The sequence below is a fragment of the Rousettus aegyptiacus genome, unplaced genomic scaffold, assembly GCF_014176215.1.
Source record: "Rousettus aegyptiacus isolate mRouAeg1 unplaced genomic scaffold, mRouAeg1.p scaffold_m13_p_3, whole genome shotgun sequence".
In the NCBI taxonomy this organism is placed as follows: Eukaryota; Metazoa; Chordata; class Mammalia; order Chiroptera; family Pteropodidae; genus Rousettus; species Rousettus aegyptiacus.
This window is the reverse complement of record NW_023416306.1, coordinates 34,283,763-34,305,226: the sequence shown is the minus strand read 5'-3', so window position 1 is coordinate 34,305,226 and position 21,464 is coordinate 34,283,763. Positions and strand designations below refer to the sequence as shown.

At 41.3% G+C, this 21,464-nt stretch overlaps 1 protein-coding gene across 1 annotated transcript in view; it reads right to left on the bottom strand.

Moving 5' to 3' along the window:
- SLC28A3 (solute carrier family 28 member 3) overlaps positions 1-21,464 on the bottom strand; it is a 48,099-nt gene that overhangs the window by 10,944 nt on the left and 15,691 nt on the right. Inside the window, exons 2-11 of the mRNA XM_016130510.2 lie at positions 18,322-18,414; positions 14,621-14,703; positions 11,241-11,332; positions 10,088-10,277; positions 8,872-9,016; positions 7,524-7,637; positions 6,824-6,901; positions 4,641-4,721; positions 3,407-3,487; positions 1,208-1,333 (exon numbers count right to left, since the gene is read on the bottom strand). Coding sequence (XP_015985996.1) covers positions 1,208-1,333; positions 3,407-3,487; positions 4,641-4,721; positions 6,824-6,901; positions 7,524-7,637; positions 8,872-9,016; positions 10,088-10,277; positions 11,241-11,332; positions 14,621-14,703; positions 18,322-18,414 — 1,083 coding nt within the window. The remainder of the gene's footprint in view (positions 1-1,207; positions 1,334-3,406; positions 3,488-4,640; positions 4,722-6,823; positions 6,902-7,523; positions 7,638-8,871; positions 9,017-10,087; positions 10,278-11,240; positions 11,333-14,620; positions 14,704-18,321; positions 18,415-21,464) is intronic.

Genomic DNA, 21,464 nt, shown 5'->3' with positions numbered 1-21,464 from the left:
ATCTGGGGTGCAGGCATAAAACCAACCCTCTCCATCTTCCTTTTGCTCTCTGGAAATCCTTTGTGTCTTTAGACAATATGTATTTATCCAGAGTCCCTTTAATCTGTAAGCTATTTCTGTTTTCTTCGCTGCTGGTCCACTTAAACTCTTTCCCCATCCCTTCCTACACCCTATTGTTTCTCCATCCTTGTCCCTATATTTTCAGAATTCCAGAATCAGCACCTCTCCCTACTTCTATCTGGAGCTGGTCCAACTGCTATTTGTGATGTCCCCTTGGCCCGTTTCTTTCTCCCTTTTCCTACTCATTGGCTCTCCGAGGCCTGGATGAAGTCCTGGAATGAAACTTGCCTATGTCGTAAGAATTCCTAATCACCTGGGTCGCTTCTATCCTATTTCTCCACTAGGGATTGCTTCTATGTGTGGCTTGTAAGCTCTATGCTTGGGGCATGTGCACTAGCTATTATAATGTTCTCCAGCCCCATACCATAGGCCACCAGCTCTCTAACTGGGATGCACACTGGAATCTGGAGATATAAAATATATATCTCCTGGGTCTCATCCCAGGAGATTCTGGTTTAATTACTCTGGGATATGGGCCTGGGCATAAGGGTTTCTAGAAGCTCCAGGGTGATTCTAATGTGCAGTAAGGTTTGGAAACCACTGCTGTAGGCTGGAGGTCAGAAAGTATTTACTGTTAAGGGCCAGGGAATAAATATTTTTGACCTGTGGGGCCACAACTATTCAACTCTGTAGCATAATAGCTGCTATAGAGAAACGAATGGGAGTAGCTGGTTTCCAAACAAACTTCAATTACAAAAAAAAAAAGAGAGTGATCTAGATTTGGCCCATGGGCCACAGTCTACTGACCCCTGGTCTAGATTACCTTTACTAATGTCAGTAATAGTTTTATTTATTTATTTTTAGACAATTTAAATTTTCAGCCAAACATGATTTTATTCTGTTATGGTTGGATATAATTCACCTTTAGGTGGCAGGGATCTGAATGAAGCCCCAAAGCTCCTTGGGGTCACTCCACTCAAAGGCCAAAGGAACTGTGACCAACTATATAGAAAAAAGGACACTCTTTTGGCCTCCTTACCCAGCAGCAATGGAAAAGGGAAAAAAAAGAAAAAGAAATAAAAAGAAATAACAAAAGCAAAGAAAGAAGAGATTTTACTTTCCATAAATTAACCCCAAACATTCTTACCCCAAAAGAAATGTATGCGCCTAAGACACTTCCAGCAATAGTAGAGAACCCAGCGGTCATGATCGCGTGAAGTTCGGACCTGGTAATGTACGGTAAATAAGGTCGGACCAGCAGTGGAGACTCGGACTGCAACAGAGAGCAACGAGATTAAATGTTCCCTTTTAACTTTGGGGAGTTTTTGTCAATCTACTCAAATTTCCATTCTCTAAAAGCAATATTTCTAAGAGTGTATGTACCTCAGACCAGCTCCATCAGCATCACATGGGAACTCCTTAGCCATGCAAATTCTCAGACTGACTGAATTCGAAACTCTGGGAGTAGGGCAAGCAATCATTTGTTTGTTTTTAACAAGCCTTCCAGATGGTTCTGATGCATGCTAAAGTTTGAGGATCCATGCCATTGATGTCTGAGTCGTTTAAACTCTAGGTCACTGTGCTTATGGTATAGAGCCATGTGTAAAGTTTGCAAGGCTTGCAAGGCTAAATGGCCCTGACCTATCCTAGGATTGAATTCTGGTGGCTGTGCGCGCTTTCATAAGGTAGGAACATCACTGGCCAAGTAACTCCACCCAGTGGCCTGGCCTTGCGAATTGTGATTCCCAAGCCTCTGTGACTTTCCACTTTCCAGCTTCATTTGACAGACCCTAAACCACTTTGCTGACACCACAGGGAAATAGATACACAAGTATACACACACACACACACACGCATGCACGCGCGTGTGTATGTATATATATATGTATATATACATACACACGCACACACATATGTAGATACTAGCAATAACAAGGACAGGGCCCACAAACCCTTTCCTCATTGAGAATCAAGAGACCCCTCCCTTCCCCTTGGGTGGAAAAGACTTTGAGTGGGTGTAGTTGTAAACGCTTGAGGCCCATTAAGGAGGGCAGGCTGACTGCCTGTAGAGTGGGGCTCTCCATAAATAATAGCTGTATTTTTAGCATGTTAAGTATCAAATTGAGCACCATAGAAGCATGTGTGCAATTTTACAATTTTCCCCTCATTATTTTTAATTGTTTTGTAAAATTGAATGTGTTGAGCTTCAATTTATGGACTAAATAGGAACTCAGTACATGAGCCCTCTCACCCTGCAGGTAGGAGTAATCAACTCAAGATGGTGTTCTAATTAGTCCTGAGAGACTTTATGACTATAATTACAATAATTTTAACTCCTACAGAAGGAAGTATGGGCCCTGCTTGAAGGACTATGCTCTAGGCTAGAAGCTGGGCTTACCAATAAGAAGGCTCAGCCTGCTTGGGGCAGTTGTAAGCCTAGGATCCTGGGGCCATGTGTTTTTCTGGGTGACTTGGTTTTAGCTTCAAATCCAATTTCCTTCAGCAGCCATATTAGCAAGCATTCACACTTGGTTTCCACGTATGTGATGCCATTCTGCCTGAAGCTACATATCCTGAGTGATGTGGGTGATCATTACCACTTCTTACTCATCTACACTTTAGGAATGCTGCTGTTTTGAGGGATATCCCTTGGCTTTTTTTTTTTTTTCTACTTAAATGAACTTAAGGCAAAAGAGCATTTATCTGTGTGATGGGTCAGGGAAGTGAAAGTGCTTTTTTGCTCATCAGGTTCAGCAAAGACAAAACTGTTGCCCAGTTCAGACAGATGAGAATGAGCTCAAGTATTTGTACAGCTGTATGGTTGTTGGTCAAAAGCCTTTCTTGGTCTCTTTCATTACCACGAGCATCATACTGTAGAATGCGAGGCTGCCTGTGTATGTTTGCAGCTGCAATATAAATGGTGAACTCCATTTGAGTGGACAAACTGCGAGCCTCTGAAAGGTGAGCCAGAGACCTCGACAGTTCAATAAATTCAGAAAAGAGTTGTTAAGAACTTATAAATAAGAAGCCCAATGCTTCGATAAAATGAATCAATCATTTTTCCTCTCCATAAACTTTCAAGAACCCAAATCCTATGTCAGTGCACCTAGACTCTTGGAAGAGATTTCTCTCTCTCTTTTTCTCTATCTCTCTCTTGCTCTCTCTCATTCTCACTTTTTCTCTCTCTCTGGATTCTGGATGTTGTCAATACTGAGAGTTCCTTTTTTGACACCATTTCCCTACACTAAAAGAAGTAACACAAGTCAATTTTTTAAAAATTCCACTTTCTAAAAAGAATATCTCCTTCAGCAGGTGTTTTGTTTTATTTTTTGATATTACAACTTACCTGTCCAACGAATATATTGCCAGCAGCAACCACAGATTCAACAGGAGATGACCCCATAGTAACTAGCATTATCCATCCAACCTAAACATGAAAAGTCAATGAAGAACTATTTGTAGACACAAAACTTCAAAGCATGGATAAAAATCTTTAAACTGGAGGAGAATGCTGTGGCCTTCAACAGTCGTTGGCAGGTAGCGATGGTGTTACATGTGAATATATCATATCTAGTCCAAAGAGCAGGCAGATCAAATCCTTCTATTTGAGTGGTGTGAATCATTGTATATACTTTGAACAAATGACTTTCGATTGAAATATTGTAAACAGGTATGCAGGCTTTACTGAATCCCAGGCATCGTTTTAAGCCCTTGACTTGCATTTTTTTCTCTTGTCATTCTGCTTACACATGAGCACAGTAATTCTGAATGTTTAAATCGACAGTCAGAAAATGATGGGCCTTGGCACTCTTGCTGAAATTCTGAATTCTGCTGGGATCCTGGTGCGCTCGCGCGCTCTCTCTCTCTCTCTCTCTCTCTCTCTCTCTCTCTCTCTTTCTCTCTCTCTCCCCATTTTATTTATTTACGAGAATCAAAAGAGGGGTCATGGCTATGCCCAGGAACTGTATGCACTGCATTGTTCTTGTATGCATTCAAACTATCTTATAACTTTCCTAGTTTTCTGATTTAACATATGAGTGTAGGACTGATTCATATGTTGCTGGGGCAGCAGGAATGAGATTAACTTTTCAGACCTTTTTTCTTTTTTCTATTTGTATCCATAAAACTCTCCCAGGAATGAAAAGCAGCTTCCCCTTTTTCCCTTCTTGCTTTGATCCTCAAGCAACTCCTAGACCAGGAGGGCCCACCTTTGTGACCTCCTGAGGTTAAGCAGTGACTCTGCATTAGGTACCAGGTGAACAACCAAGCTGAAGGAACAATGCTGCTTTCCCTGGCAGGGGTCTGACCTTTTGGAGTCAAGTCTTCAGCTAAAGAAGTGATTGGTAAGATTTCTTGAAGATATCTAGTGGGTTGCAAGTCAAAGCCCTGTTAGAAGTCCCTGAGATTTAAAAAAAAAAAAAAATCCCTTTGCAGACACATGTAATAACTTAGGTGGTAGTGGTGGATCTTGGTACAAAGAGAAAAGTACTTTGGAAAAACCTGGATAAAAGGCTTTTAAAACCTTGTCCTTGAAATAATCAACTCTACACATGTCACCCAATCCCTTCCGGTTCCGGTACCTTTCTGATGACCCACTGCATCAATCCAAGGTAGTAGAGCATGGACATTACAGTGCTGAAGAAAACCACGATTGGCAGGACCTGGGGGTGGGGTGGGCATGACAGGGATCACCGTTAACAGTTGGTCCCAGCAGCATTAGTAGGTTTCAGATCAGTCTCCTTTCTGCCTCCTTTTCTCCCTCTGAGACATCATAAAAATACTGGAAACGTCACTTGAACTAAACAATACTTTTACTGGGCAGCTTCCCCATTTCCAGTCTCACTCTATTTTGTTCTGCATAGCTTATTTCATAGGAAACTTGACATTTTTTTTCCCTTGCTGCTATGAACTTCCCTTACTTTAGTTTCTCAGAGAAGGGATGAAGTTTAGGGGGAATTCGTAATAATTGGATGAGCGAACTGAAGGCTGCTGGCAGATATTCTTGTTCTTATATGAAACAGACATGGGCGTCGCCACTCATTAGCAGAGTGACCTGGGTGGAGATTAAGCGCGCGTGACCTCAGATCCTTATTCACAGTGTCTATACAGATCAGATACAGCATGGTAGGTGCTTACACACAGTGCCTCCCATAGAGTAAGTACTCATTTGTTTAGTTTTTAAAGTGATAATTATTTTACTTAATAGAATTTTGAATCACTAAAATAATCAAACTTCGGAAACTAGTTTACCTCTGGTTTAACCAAATGGTATTTTTCTAGATCCTATTTTCCGGATGCTTTTTGGGTGCCTTCAGTGCAGCCTGTGTCTCCGAGGAGCAGTTTCTACCCGGCAGAGCTTACGCAGGGCTGTAGTCTGCATCCCTCTGCACCCCTCCCCCTCTGCACCCCTTCCCCTCTGTTCTCTAGCTCAATGGCTAGGGACAAGCTGCCAGCAGAGGCACAGAATGACCGAGGAGAAGATCTAATTTAGAAAAACCTATTAATTATATATATATATATATATATATATGTATATATTAAAGGACATTCTGTGCCGTTATTGAGAGCTTGCTCACTTATCTGCTTTTATTGGCTTGAATGGGCAGACAGAGCCTTCGTGAAATCTTCAGAAAGCTAGAGGGGCTCAACTCTCCCATGTTCCCCCAGGGATTTTTCTGTGGGCAAAATGATGGAGGTGGCTTCTCGAGGGGACAAGGTCTGAAGACACTTGGACAGTCTGGGCAGCAAGTTACTCCTTCCTCGTGGCTTTATTTTTTTCCAGTTCTGAATCAGTCATGATATGAGCATATTTCAATCTCAATTTATAAACATTTGATCTCTTAGAGAAGGCATAGCTATCAGCACCAAAGCATCAAATCAACAATTCAAAATTATCTGCAGTTTTAAAAAAGATTCACCATTAACAGTTGGCCTAACTGAAGCTGAGGTAATTTGGAAGTAAATTTGGAGTACTTAAGTGAGAGAATAATTTAGAAGTGTAGGAACAATAGCACACCACAAAAAAAGACAGCTGGAAAAAAAAAAAGCCACATGCATCTTTTTGACTCATCAACAGGTATTTATAGGAATTTCTCAGAGGAAGGTGAGCTTCCTGGGGCTTGTCAGAGCTTTGAGAGGGAACTTATTAGGCTTGGGCATGGGGCCAGATTGCCTTTATCCTGTAGAATAACATCTCTCCTAGGATTGAGAGAAGGCCCAGCTTCTTTGCTTGCCTAGGCAAAGATGGGAAAGATTTAGCATGGGTATAGCTCTGGAAGAACAGAGTTTTGATGAGGGTGACCATCTGTCCTGGTTTGCCTGGGACTGAGGAGTTCCCTGAGTGCAGAGCTGTCACTAATCCTGGATCTAGAAGCCATTAGTGGCCATATGCCTACTGTTCTTTACCTCTCAACCATTTCCTATCTTTAAAATAAAACAAAATCACAACAAAATCTTTTCCTTGAAATCTTGGATATTATTACCCCATATGATTTTCATAAGTATCTTAAGAAATGCTACAAGCTCCCCCACAAAAGGATTTGAATATTTCTGACTTCCTCTATATGGCTCCTTTAATGGCAAAGTATCAAAATAAAATGTTTGTAGTCCACTGACTTAAGATATAATTGTAAATGAAAAGAGCGGTAATGTGTAATGTACCTATGACATGCTTGACAGGCATGTACCTGGTTTCTGGTCAGTTACTGAGACTGATAAGTTACTGAAAAGAAAGTGACTTTATATAAAAGGAGTTTGGCTTTACCTTAAATGCAAAGAAGTGGTCTGTGTATTTTTCACCAAAGACAAATATAGCACCATCGTTGGTATACTCTAAGAAAATCTGAGTTGAAGAGAGGGAAAGAGCAGATCATTAAAACCGCTGAAGCAATGGTTACAATCTACAGTACTACCAGGCTCTGCAGAGGGTAGGGGCCCAGCACATTTGTTAAATAGACTTGGAAAGTTAATTTTCTCAATGTTCCCCCTCTACTTCATGGCTTGGTATGTGTATTTTTGAATTATACCTGCATACAGATTTCCTCTCATTTTTGACATTCAGTCTGACTCTAGGATGCTCTAGAATGAGCCAGGTGTGGGTATTTGTTCCGGCATGCCACAGATGGCACATAGGTGGCACTCATCACCATTAGATGCAAAGAAAGCCTGTTTCACTCTTTGTGGAACCATCTTAAAAGTGTGATGCCCCTTGGGCAGAATGAAGGGGTAACCAGGATAGGGAGTCATATAGTGGATGATATGGGTAAGTGACAACCATAGCATTAAAAAACTAGACAGATTAACATACTCTACATAAACAAAATTATTTGTCTAACTCATGCTACAGAATTAAAATTTGGGTAAACTAATTCAGACAAGTAAACCTATTTCTGACATGTCTTGAGGACTATATCTAAGTGGTAAAAGCACCGTAAAAGCAAGGTGTTCATCTGAACCCACCTTACCTGAACTTGTTTGCCCAACCAATCAAAAGCCTTAAATCCAGCCTCAGTCCTTAGTATTAGGAGCCCAAGAAGAAACTGCAATCCAATTCCCCAAAAGATAGGCCTCCAGTAAACCTAGACAGAATGATGAAGAGACAAATCTTATTAGAAAATGAATGCTGAACTCAGCATCAATGCCCGGAGGATCACTGTTTCCTTGGAAACATCTCACATGTGGCCTATGACCCACCTTCTTTGGGAGGCTAAAGCAGTCTAGGGCAGAGACTCTCTTGATAGAATCACACCCACACATTCCCTCTTTCTAATTCTGAGTTTGAAGACATCAGTCCCAGGAGAGTATGTAACCATTATATCATGACAAAATAATTTGGACGTAAGAGTAGTCTTAGAAGGGCTGCTAAAGGAGGAAGGATCTGGTTTTCCTAGTTGTGCTGTTGGTATTAGGTACATGCCATTATTTCTCCTGTCTGGAAAATGGAAAGGCAGAACATGATTTCTCTGTGTGCCCACGGTTTGTTGATCTGACAATTTGTAAGCGAATTAAGTGAAATTGCATCCTGTCGAGGGGCTCTCATTTCACTGTAAAAGGAACCAATTAACTCTAATGTAGACCCGGAGAGTTAGCAGTAATGGACAATCATCTGCTTTTGTTTTTGGTGCAGAGATGAGTGGCCTGCAAAGAACTATGGGATAGGAGACATAGAACACAGTGGAGATGTTCACCAGAATAGGACAAAGGTTTTGGGTCATATCGGGTAACTTTTTCTCCTTGGGTCACCCTTTCAACTACTAAAGTTTTCCAGAGTTTGCCATTATGAGTCACACTCAAAAGCTTCAATGTCTGAGAATCCACGCTCATTTAGTGGGTTACGATGGAGGGAATGAGGATGAGAATTGAATTCCATTTGAACAAAACTGTTTAAAACAAAGTTGTGTAGTAAAATAGCCTAAATTTCAAATGGAAATTTGATAAACTGAAGAATCCAGTGGTAGAATGCTAGATTATTTGCTGGTCTGGGGAAATCTGGATCAAAATGGATGATTTTTCTCTGAATGTATGTTTCACAGGGAAGAGGGGTGGGTGGGTGGGGTACATGAATAGAAATGGACTTGACAGGAGAGAACATCTCACTGGTTGTGTAACTGGAAAATTACTGAGAATGAAAAATGAGAGAGTAATTGTACTATGAAAATTGCTGAGGAAGGGAGCCCTAGTCACTTAAAATATCATAGCAAGGTAAGACGAATATTGAATAACAGTTAAATTCTTTCAAATTCCTTATTTTGAGCAATTTACACATAAAAAAAAAGAAGGAAAACACCCAGTAAAGATTAATTTCATACTTACTTTGGTTGGGTACTTGGAAAATAGAAATAGCAGGATAATGTACATGACAACCCCGCCAAAAGACACCAGCTGCTGTTGGCCCAGTTTGGCGGTGTCGAAGATCAGCCAGAAAATGATCCCCAGGATCAGTGAGCTCCAAATCACCCTAAGAAAACAGAAGGCATTGGCATCATTTCCTGTGCTAACTTCAAAATCTTATAAGGCTTAAACCACCAAACAAAAAATATTAACGAGAGTAACATACCCTTGCACCAGGAAATTGTGCTTCTAGAAATTGCAAATGACCCTCTTTGGTTGTGGCTACAAAGGCAAATAGCCAAAAAATTAACAACTCTTAAGCTCTTTGCTGGTGCAAGGAAAAATAAAGGGGTTAGAGAGGAAAAAGGATGTTTGGAGAGGGAAGTCTGGTGATTTCTTTGTGAGATCTACTGGGAATCATCACCTCTGCTTTGAGAGATGGGTGAGTTGTTACCTTCTTCCTTTTAAGGGAGAACTTGAAATTGTTTTTGTTTTTTTGTTTGTTTATTTTTGTTTTTGTTTTTGTTTTTGCATTTGGAGGACCTCACTTGGGCCTCAGAGAACTAAGTTGGACTTTAAACTTGGTTCTGACTCCCTGGGGAACATGGCAGACATGACAAGGCTGACTTGTGGGTTGGATGACAGAGCCAGAAAGGGTGCTGTGTTAGGATTGCAATATCCTGGTTATTAGGCTGAGGACGTGTGAGGTTTCCTGGTAGATCCCATGTGGGCCATGCTGGGGAAAACTGGTCCTGGGTCCCTCCACCTGGAGAGAGAGGAGGTCCTACAGACAGAGTCTGAGGGAAAACCCTTGAGTGGTCACCTGTGGGACATAGAATCCTATAGGAAAAAGTTGGCTTTAATAAGTCACAGGTCCCTTCTCCCACTGAGGCCACAGCAGGAAGCCTCCTCCCCAAGTCGGAACTATCACATGTTTTGGACATTTTATTATTTAGTAGCACTTGAAATTAAGGCAGTTTGTAGGAACATTTGCACACATCTCAAATGAGTCATTGCTCTATTTAAGTCTTGATTTTCCGTTTGTAAAACGAAGACATTTTAACAGATTATCCTCTAGGTTGTTTCTAGTTACAATATCTCATAAGTGAGGAAGCAATTTCAGAACAAATTTTTTGGAACAGTGTTGGAAAAAACTAATATCCCTCTCAAATGCAATAAGAGAACCAACTGCATTTACCACTTCAGCCAGAACCAATGGCGGTCCAGAAGCCTTCTGCCAGGAGATAGGAACTCATCAATTCTGTGTTCATATTTGTCCATTAAGTGATCCCAGACCACAAAGAAGCTGGCAGCCACGGTGATCACGAAAAGAGGAAGAGCTCGGTGAAAGTCCAGCACACAGGCTGCAATCACCATCGCCAGGTAACCTGTCCAGAAAGCAAAGGCAGACAGCGAACATCACCAACACCACCTGGAGACCAGCTTCCAGCACCGACCTGGCTCAGCCGAGGGCAGGTTCAGTTAACAAACCATAGAATGGAGGAATGCTCTTGATATTCTTAATATGACTGTTGGCTCCTCTGATTATAAGAACTGTATTTTGGGGATTTTTGGTTTTCTTCAAAGCAAGTTCCTAATAATCTCACCATAAATGCTAGGAGGACAGGGTGCTAGGTCTTTTTTCTTAGAGAACCTTCTGAATTCTTGACTCTTGATGCTTGATCATTGGGCCTCTCACTTAGTACTAACCACCTTTTTCTGGTATCCAGACCCAGCAAGCAGGTGAGAGTCTATCAGATAAAGCCCAGGAGCTAAAGCAAGCACTGGCAAAAAGGTACTGATTCTCCTGGCTTCCAGCTCAGATGTGGGGAGTCAAAAGTTATGTGCAGATTTTTGACTGTGTGCTGGGGGTTGGAGGACAACCCTAATCAAGGGTCAACTGTAGACAGTATGGTTATGCCCTCAGGCCAGAGAAATGGGCTACACGACTCTAGGCAACTCCCAGCACTGTATCCACATAAAGTATTAAGTGCTTGTATTTCCCCCTGCAGTTAGATTCCTACCCTGTGATTACTGCCATGTTTTCCGGTCACCTGATTTGCATTAACCAATTCTCAAATTCTCCTCATAATAACAAAGGCCTTGAGCATGGGTAACCTGAAAAATTAGCTGCTGGCTGCATAAACCAGACAGGGAGACAGCCTGTATAGGTACCTCAACCTAAGACCTGTAACTCAGTGCCTTCTTGATCTACTTCTCTGTCTCTCTGGATGATTCAGTGTGGTCCAAGGGAAGGGAAAGATTTATTTTCTTTCCATGGGAAGCTCAGCATAATATTTGGGGGACCCTTGAAGAGAGACATTGATATCCCATATCCTTTTGTTATTTACCTGCTAATAAGATGCCCCAGATGATGTGTCGAAAGACGGTCTTATGTTTTCTACAAAAATCACACACCGTAACATACTTCCTTGCCAGATACCTATCACAACACAAAAGCAAAATGACAGGCAGAAGTAAACGCCAAAAATGTGAAATAAACTGGCATGCTATGGCTAGATGAAGCTTTGTAAATAAAGCAAGCAAATGAACAAATTCACGAAGTATGTGTTCTACAAAATTGAAATGGAAGACATTTCATTTTAGACTAAACTCAGCCATGGCTTAGATCGACCTCTGTTGAATGGATGTGCAAGCCCTCAATGGACTACGAGGGCCTCTGTGAGCTTTTAAGCCACAGTTATTAAAGGCTGATTAAAAAGAAAATCCATGGCTAAAGAAGCTGTGGTACATATATACAATGGAATATTACTCGGCCATAAGAAGAGATGAAATACTGCCATTTGTGACAACATGGATGGAACTCGAGATAATTACGCTAAGTGAAATAAGCCAGGCAGAAAAAGTTGAAAATTACATGAAATCATTTATATGTGGGATATAAACCTAAAAGCAACAAATGAGCAGGACAATCAAACAGACTCATGGACATGGACTATAGACTAGTAGTTACCAGAGGACTGTAGATTAGTGGTTACTAGTGGGGTTGGGGAGGAGGGAGAGGTAGACAGAATAAAGGGGTCAAATATAGGGGGGTAGGGGGAGGGCAAAGTGGGTAAAAGGGAGCAAATATATGGTAGCTGAAAGAAACTGGACTTTGGGCAGTAAGCACACAATAGAATATACAGATGTCAAATTAAATGTACACCTGAAAATTATATAATTGCATTAACCAATGTTACCCCAATAAACTTAATTTTAAAAAAATCCAATGAACTCTCATCCCTCTGGTTCTACAAAGTTTGAGTAAGTTGGTGGTTCGCTGTCCTTGCTGACCATACTTCTTAGTGGGAAGCTGACAAACTTTGCTAGGTATTTAAAATGTAAAGTAGGATTTCGTGGATTTGAGAGCCGCTAACCAGTGGGTTGGAATATAGCTTTCTCAGAAAATTCTGTAATTGTTGGTGTGTCTTTGTTTCTGTCCAAGGATTTGTTGTGAGGCCGGTGGGTAGCGTGTGAGTAATGTGTGCATGTGAGCTCTTCCGGAGAAGATCATGTCCACCAGTGAGTGAGACTGGAGAGGCCATAAGGCTGGGCCCATGACTGTTCTTTACGTCTCCTAGGATGCTCGTGGTCCCTTCACACCTGCTCTGGAACCTGGCTTCCCTGCAGGTGCCTCTTTTTCCAATGCCACATCTAAGAGAGGCCCCTCCTTCTCCCACTTGAGGCTGGGTAGAAGGAATTTACCTGCACATTTAACCACTGCCACTTCCAGGCCACGGGATAGGATTTCTAAAACAAATATTTCTCGTCCAGTATAGAAGATTCCTAATCTCCAGGACCTTAAGGGACTTGGCCTCCAGCTGGGTCCTCCCTCCCGTAGTAATGCCTTCAGTTCCTTTCCTCCTAGCAGTCATGCCCATGTGTCCAAGACTCAGCCCCTTTCAAGTTTCAGGGTATAAGCACTTTCTTGCTTCTATAAAGCCTTGCCTCTCCTCAGACAGAGGCATTCCTCTGCACTTGCTCCCGCTGTCTTTTTTTCTTATATTTTATTATAAGGCCTTGACTGGCTAACTTCTGAAGAATAGATCTCTGTGAGCCCTGTAGCACTGGCACCTTGGACATTAAGGGTGCATGGCAGGCACTTGCTGAATTACTACACAACTGAAATGGGAGTGTATATTGCTTTTCTGGAACAGTATTTTGCAGCTGTGGGTTGGGACTCTTTAGTAAGTTGTGGAGGATAACCATCACTGAAAGAAAGAATAGGACATGTCAGAGTGTATCACGTAGAGTATTGCACGTAGTGATGACAGTTATTATTTCATGAAACTTTTGTCATTATATATGTGTATGAATGTGTGTATTGAGAATTAGAACACCGTTCTAGAAGATTTTGAGGGAATATGAGTGAAGTAAGGACTAAGTTTTTCATGGTCTAATTTGGAAACAGAGGATGTTGCATTTTCCTTGGCACTAAATAGTAGCAGTGGCGGAGGGCAACATTTGATAGGGCACATCCATTTACCTTAGGTCAGATTTATCAGATTGTTTACTTGCAGAGAATGTGTGTAGTCCATTACAGCAATCTGACACTGCATAAAGTAAAGTAGCTAGAAATAGACACTTCTGCTATTTGGTTATCTAGCCTGAGCCACTCCTAACCTCCTCATGGCTTCTTCAGTTCCATTAACGTTAGTGAAACCTGAGTACCTCTGACCACCCGGGAGAGTCTCTCAGCCCCCAGGGTCAGAGATTCGTGAAGTAGAAGGAAGGATGGCACTCAGCTCAGGTTTCCGAGGTGGTAACTATTCTTGATGATATATATGTGACAAGGTTTTTTCAAAACCGATTCTGACCATTTCCACAGATATCCTCTGGTACATAAAAATCACGTTCTTCAGGAGACTTAGAAATTAAAATTAAATTTTAAATGGGAATTTAGAAAATTGACAAACTTTTCATGTTACAATAAGCACCAGACAATCCTGGATAAGCATGGGTACCCAACCTCCAGGCTGTGGACTGGTATTGGTCCATGGCCTATTAGGAACTGGGCCACATAGCAGGAGAGCGGTGGGCGACTGAGTGAAGCTTCATCTGTATTTGTAGCCGCTCCCCAGCACGAGCATCACCGCCTCAGCTCCACCTCAGATTATCAGGCACTAGATTCTCATAAGAGCACCGGTCCCTGGTGCCAAAAAGATTGGGGACTACTGTGGACAAGGAATCAGAAGCCAAAATTGTAAATTAGCTTTATTCCTCCCTAGTTGACTAACCTTGAGTAAGTCACTTCTCTGGGCTTCCTTTTCCTGGTCCAAAAAAATAAAGATAATACAATTTGCCTTCTTACCTCGTGGGGTGATAAAGACTTGGAATACCTTCAGGATACCACAAGGTAAAAGTAAGTTCATTGGGATCTAAAATGGATCATGTTTTGAGAAACCAAATGCTTACTGATTGACACCGAGAAGATGAATTAACTACTTTCATATGGACTGGAACACTTAGTTGGTAATTTACACCTGTAATTAAAGACTAGCCTAGATGTTGGGTTCCCAGGACATCAGCAGTTAGAATTTACCATGTTGATTAGCTTAGAGCTCCATTAATTTTTTTGAAAATGGTGTTGGAGGTAGTGGGGAATGGATATTGGTGGTGGTGACCATCCCGAATAAATAATAAGAAATGTTAAAAATTAGGTGAGAATAAAACAAAGCAGGAAAACCATTTCGTTTAGGAAGGAGGCAGGTGTGGCTTGAGCCTGTACCCTTTTTGATGTGTCTCTTGATCTCCGTCCTCATTGTCTTTGTTTCTTGGAGAATCCTGCTCAACCGTGACCTGCGCTTCACTCTGGAAATCAAACATTGGAACAGAGATGGAATAATAAGAATCCTGGGCATATTGGACCCTGATTTCCTTTGCTCAGAATTTTGGCAAACAACTTTCAAAAGTTATTATGCAAGAATATACCTCTTATTATCTACTTGCGCAGACCTTTTCCGCCTTATCACAAAAAATCCAGGATCACACTTATCTCTCCCTTTTCTTCCAAAGTAGCTGTTCATATTTTCTCCTTTTCTTTAGGGAACAGGCTCATATCTCAGCTTTTTTGCTTCCGTCTCTACCGTAATCATTCAACCCCAGTTCTGTTTTCAGGCAAGTGCTAAATGAAGTTAACACCAGAGCCTGCATAAATCTCCCTTTCGACTCTGCCTACCTTGGTTTCTGAAGGACTGAGACTGAGGCTGGTTTTATGTTCCTGGCAGCCCAAGGCTTGGTCTGCAGATGTTAACACTAGCTCAGCATCTTCAAGAGCTGATAAATGTCCCCTTGGGAACTGGGTCTTTCTATCAGTAGAGCTACAGGGAAGTATTTCCCTTTCTCAGATAGCCCTTGCTCTAATTAAGTGAAGTATATAGCTGAGCCATCTTTTATGGGCAATCTTTCTAGGTATTGTTTGAGCTCTTAAATATCCATAACCCATCTTGAGAACAGGATAACATAGAGGATTTTCTCCCTCCATTCTGCAATAATGTCTTAAATCGGTCCAGCTATTATAAGCAATAGTGAGGGAAGGTGGGGAGGAAGTATGCAGATATGGAGCAAATTTGAACATGCTCTAAGAGGTATAAGGCCAAATCTCAGCTTTTGTTTTCTATCATATCCCACATGGCCATCGATTCTTTCTAACCAAACTCATAGAAAGAAGACATTAGCATGTCTCTGAGCTGAAAATTCCGTAAAGATTGTATAGTCCTTCGATGCCAAACTCTACTCCGACTCAGCCTACTTTTATTTTTGGGGGGCTGGACCCTGGGAACAAAGAAGGAGAGAAGATAATTGTAAGAGAGACCAGATGAGTCCAAGCCACAGGTGCTGAGCACAAGGCTACGTAGAGACGAGCCTTGTGCGTTTTTTTTTTTTTTTCATCTAACCCCTAGCTTAGCCAATAAAGTGTGGTAAATACTCAATTTAAATGATCATAATTATTGTTTTACAGTGAAATTGCCCCAAGTTACCTACTATCTATGGACTGTCTAGCATTACTCTTGTTTTCTTCCCCCTCCTCCAAACTGTTCCCACCTTTAAAACAAACGAAAACGACGGCACAATTTTCTTGATCCCATAGTCGTGGGATACCTACCCTCCTTCCCTTCACAGCCAAACCACTTGAAGGAGTTGCCTTTGCGTTTAGTGACCACCACCCCCTGCTTGTTCACCCCACTGTGAGCGGGCTTCTACTGAGGTGCCTTCTGCCAAGGTCACCCAAAGACCAAACCCAACAGCTACTCTTCGTATTCCTGTTTATAATAGTAAAGTATCTAGTTTTTGCTTTTGATTTTTTTGTGTGAAACAATTTTTTTTAAAAAAAGACTTTTTTCAAGCAGTTTTAGTTTCATAGAAAATTGAGGGGAAGGAACACAGATTTCTCATTTACCTCTGTTCCCTCCACCACCCCGCCCCCAGACTCCCTATTATTGACTTCTCCCACCAGAGTGGTACATTTGTTATCGTCGATGAACCTACAAAGTCCATAGTTTACATTAGGGTTCACTCTTGGTGCTGACAAGAGAAAAATTCTGAGACATCCTAAATTAAATTCAGCAGGCTGGAGGGTGGGAAGAAGAGACAAAAAGTTAATTAGTTAACAGAGCCAAGGGTAGAAATCAGCAAAAGACTATCCACATTCCTGAATGCATGTTGAAATCTAAATCAACTTCTGAGCAGTTATTTCAGTTCCTATCTAGAGAGAAGAGCTGACCACCAGACACCACTGCATCCAGCATACTCGCGGACTTTCTGGACTGTTGCCCACGATCAATCCAAAAGCAGCAAATATGTCTTCCTTACTCACTATGCACCTATGCCAGAACTTTATCTGCTTCACCTCCTCCTGCCTTCCTTGTCTATAGCCAGTGTAAATTCTTTCAAAACAACTTACATATTTCTTCCCCAAACTCATTGTATAGAAGAGCCTCGTCAACCCCAGGACGGTGGACGTATTACCTTCTCCATTTATCTACTCTGGTTGTTTGGACTGCATGCCCCAGGGCCTGGTCTTTTTCTGGCTAGTGTTTGGCCAAATACACCTTTTACTTCAGAAAATCTTTTGTCCATGAAGGTTTTTGTTTAATGATATTTTGCAATCTGTGGGTCCGGACAGGTGTTTAATAACATATATCAACCATTACAGTATCACACAGAGTATTTTCACTGCCCTTAAAGTCTATTCATCCCTCCCCTCCCTAGACCCCACCGTGGGGACCACCGGGCTTTTTACTGTCTCCGTAGTTTTGCCTTTTCCTGAATTTTCGTGTAGTTGGAACTATACAGTGTGTGGCCATTTCAGATTGCTCCTTTAACTCAGTAATATTCATTTCATGCTCCCCACCCCGGTTTTTTCACGGCGTGACAGCCCTTTTGTTTTCAGAGCTAGAGAGTACTTCACTGTCAGGAGGCACCACGGTTCACTGCACCACCTGCCTGCTGCAGGGCACCTTCGTTGCTTCCAAGTTTCAAGTTTCGGCAATTCTGAATAAAGCTGCTATAAATATTCATGTGCAGGTTTTATGTAGATAGAAGTATTGTTTTCTCTTTTGTTGTTGAATAGTATTTAGTGGAATGGACATTTTTTCCATATGTTAAATGAAATAGACAGTAAATATATGTACAGCAGAATCCCAATATAACACGTACATAGGGATGTATATTTGCCTTAAAGGGCCTTATTACAAAATTAGTTAGGCACTGATTTTTTTTTTTTCTGAAATTATGGGTCTTTTTTTTTTTGTCTTCCAAATTTTGCTGCAATAATTTCCCAGAATTTCTACTTCAAACAAGTTATTCTTTTTATCATAAGAATAACTCCCCCCAATAAATGGCTCTAGTAGGCACCCAGAATTACTAAAAAAAAATAAATAAATAAAAATAAAAAAGATGATCTACATAGAAAATTTACTTGCTTTTTAACAGCGGGAGGCTTTCTTCAAGTGAGAACCTACCCAGAATTCAATATATAAAAGAAATAAAAGTGTCATTGCGACAGAGTGCTTCGCCTGCTGTGTAACTTAGGTGTCACTGAGGGACCTAGCGGGTGATGGACACCGTTTTAGAACCGTCTCTTAGAACTTGTCTTATCTGCCTCATTTACCTTAAAATTGACATGCTTTTGTTTAAGCCAGTGCTTTCTGCCTTGGAATGGAGCTTGAAATCTGTAATAGTGAAGTGTCAGAGAAAGCCTGGGAACTTTCTCCGTCAAAGAACTCTGAGGGCAGGAGTATAAACACAAAACCTCTGTTTGGGCATGTGTGTTTTCTTTATGACTTCGCCTTACAGAGTCTGATAATCACTTAACTCATTCCTCTGAGTGCCAGCGGCCCACCTTGCTTTCTGTCCCTGTAGCTGTCAGGAGCTTGTTTCACAGTGGTTACCATGGTGATAGACTCACTAAAGGCTCTCTAGCCATACCTGCTTAGCGTTTACGTGTTCTCTGTTTTGCACAACTCTACTCCTTAGTGAGTCGTTTCCTGATGTGTTCTGGTATTCGTGGACGTCTTCACTCTGAAAACAAAACACAGGTTGCACAAATAAAATCTCAGAATCAAAAAATGAATGTTCTTTCAATGAGTGATACTTAGAAGACTTGAGGGGTAGGCTGGCAAAGATGAGGTGTTTAGGTGATTTAGCTGATTAAAGAAAGAACCAGTGAATCTTGGCTTATAAAGAAACATAGGCAACTTTCATTTTATTCTGATAGAAAAGATTAGTGTAGTTCAATTTGAGGAAGAGAGAAAGAGAAACAATTGCCCTTGTCTAGGCCATATGACTCTCTGATAAGCAGAGCTGAGGCCGGGGTGCAGGTTTCCAATTTCCCTTCCATCATGTCACATGGGCTTTCAACTTACAAAATAAAACAAGATGTAGTAAATGATAGGCCAGAAAATTTTATTCTTAGACATTGGATTTATGAGATGTTACAATGTGTTTTATTTGATTTAAAGCAATCTCTGGTAGTAATGAGAAAAAGAAAAAATGTCTTCTTTTGTGAGGCCCTTTTCATTTTACTTTAAGGAACTGAGTAGGCTTTGCTCTTATAGAGGTCTCTTGATCCCTTAGCACTGTTTCCAGAGGCGACAAACACCTGACTCATTTCTCTTTCACCTTTTTTGGGGGGCGGGGGCGGGGGCAGACTTTCTCTCATCTCATCTCAATTTACTTTTTTACATGGTACTTCAAGCAAGGCAACCAATAGATAAACGGTGTCAGGTAGGTGCCTTTATCTTTTCAGGAAATGTCATCTACTAGCCCTGTTGGCTGTGACCTTGTTTTTGAAAAAAGAGCAAGTGTATGACTTTGATTTTAACTTTAGATCCTTGGCTGGCCCCAAGGATTTAGAAAAAATTGCAATTCTAACTTGTGTTGCATTTTTCCATTTATTGAAACACAAGGCTGTACAAACATGAAGAAAGCCTAACTTCCAGCACACACATGATTTATGCATAAAACTTGTTGCCAAACTGCCCTTTTGCGTTACAGTTGTTTATACATTACTGGAGCACTGTTCCTTGCACTTAGCAGACACCGAAAATTATTTGTTGAATTAATGAATCACAGGGATTTTCATGTTGCAGTAACTGGTACAGCAATATTGCACCTCTGGGTATATTGTATCACAATGTAGTGTTTCGGGGTGAGGGTGGGGTGGAGCAATACATATTATGGAAAGATGACAAAGTTGATGATTTCTGGAGCTGGATGATGAGCACTTAAGGACTCATTTTATTATTCTTACTTTCATGGATGCTGAACATTTCCTTAATAAAATGTTAAAAATAAAACCCAGCAAGGGTTGGTGGAGAAACAGGATCCAGGTAACTGAGGGGGCTGGTCCTCAGGGTCCCTAATTACGTGTGTGAAACTAGATAGGTTGCTGCTCTCTGAGCCTCAGTCCACCCATCAATACAACAGTTCCTTCCTTCCTTCCTTCCTTCCTTCCTTCCTTCCTTCCTTCCTTCCTTCCTTCCTTCCTTCCATCTTATTACCCGCATTTTATTTTATTTAAATTAATATTTATTTTTTTTAGTTATGGTTGACATTCAATATTCGTTTCAGGAATACTGCATGGTGATTAGACTATACAGCACAGTTTTAATTTGGTTTGCTTATGGTCTCTCTTCCAGAATCCTGATATTCTCTGGTTTTAAGAAGAGCTTCAGCTTCTTGATGCTGATTATTCCTGCCACCTGGTGGCAGAATCTGAAACTTCCTTGAGAAACACAAGGATGGAGCCTGCCTTTTTAAAGTTAATGAAAGAGGAAGGGGTGGATGTGTGTGGTGGAGCAGGGTGTGGAGTGAGCATGAATGATTACAAAGACACCTCTGAAAGGATTTTGTAACATGTAATGGGATGGGTTTACACCCACTAGTGTCCGCACCTTGGCTTTTTAACATTTTCAGGAAGAACAATGCTCCCCCCATTTAAGGATTTCCAGCAGAGATAGTGGGAGTGTTACGGGTGTTGATTGGTACCTGAAAATAACTCTTAAGACACATGTTTCTCTGCTTTTTTTTTTTCAAATTGGAGGGGTGGGACTATAATAAGCAGCCCATAATTACTTCTTAGCCCATATCCTCCCCGCCCCCCATCTATTTAGCAATTCAGATCACTAGATACCTTATTATTCCACTGAATTCCTACAATCATGACTGTGTCCTAAGTGCAAACCTGTTACTCCACTGAATGAGTAACACCACTGTGGGTGTTGTGAATGAATATTTCTAAACAGTTTACAGCATATCCTTTTAATTTCTCAAGTTAGCATTAGTTGCTGGACATACTAAGTGATAATCCTACATGGAGCCCCCTCTGAAGGGCCGGGAGTACATCGTCCCCAGTGTTTGTTTCTTATCTGTCTCCCTGGTCTTACATTTTCCATGCTGCTCAAGCAAGTACAGATTCACAATGGGTATTACAGAAAGACTGGGGCCTTTTATTAATTTCTTCTTTTCATTCAGTTTCTAAACTATATAACTTCTAGAACATAGAAAATTACTGGAATCACTCCTTCCCATCAACTTGTGGTATCCCTTTCCATAGAATTTTACCTGTACACATAGCCACCCAAAATAAAGGCTACATTTCCTGGATTCTCATTAAACTGGATTCTGGCTGATGCAATATAAATAGAAGTGATGTCCTGAGTGGGGTGGCTTGGGGAGGGTCCATAAGAGCTGGCTGGCTGGTACTCTTTGTCACTTTGATCCTCTTCTTTGTGTGAATGGTTCCACGTGGGCCATTAACTTAAGGGCCCCATCCTGGTGGTCTCAGAATGGTGATCTGGTGTGTGCATGTTGGGTGTGTGTGTGTGTGTGTGTGTGTGTGTGCACGTGTGTGTGCGTGTGTGTGTGTGTGGTCTTGAGTCCCTGAAAACTTGGGGCGGCACTCCTACTCCAGCTCTGTACTACCCACTACCTGACTTACACCTGCAGGAAACAAACTTCTTCTTTGTTCCTTTTGGCTTTTGCTTTCATTTGCACCTGGGTTGACTTACTAGGTTAAATCCTTTAAAAGTTTTGTATTTGATAGTAAGAGGCCTGTGAAGTAGATACTG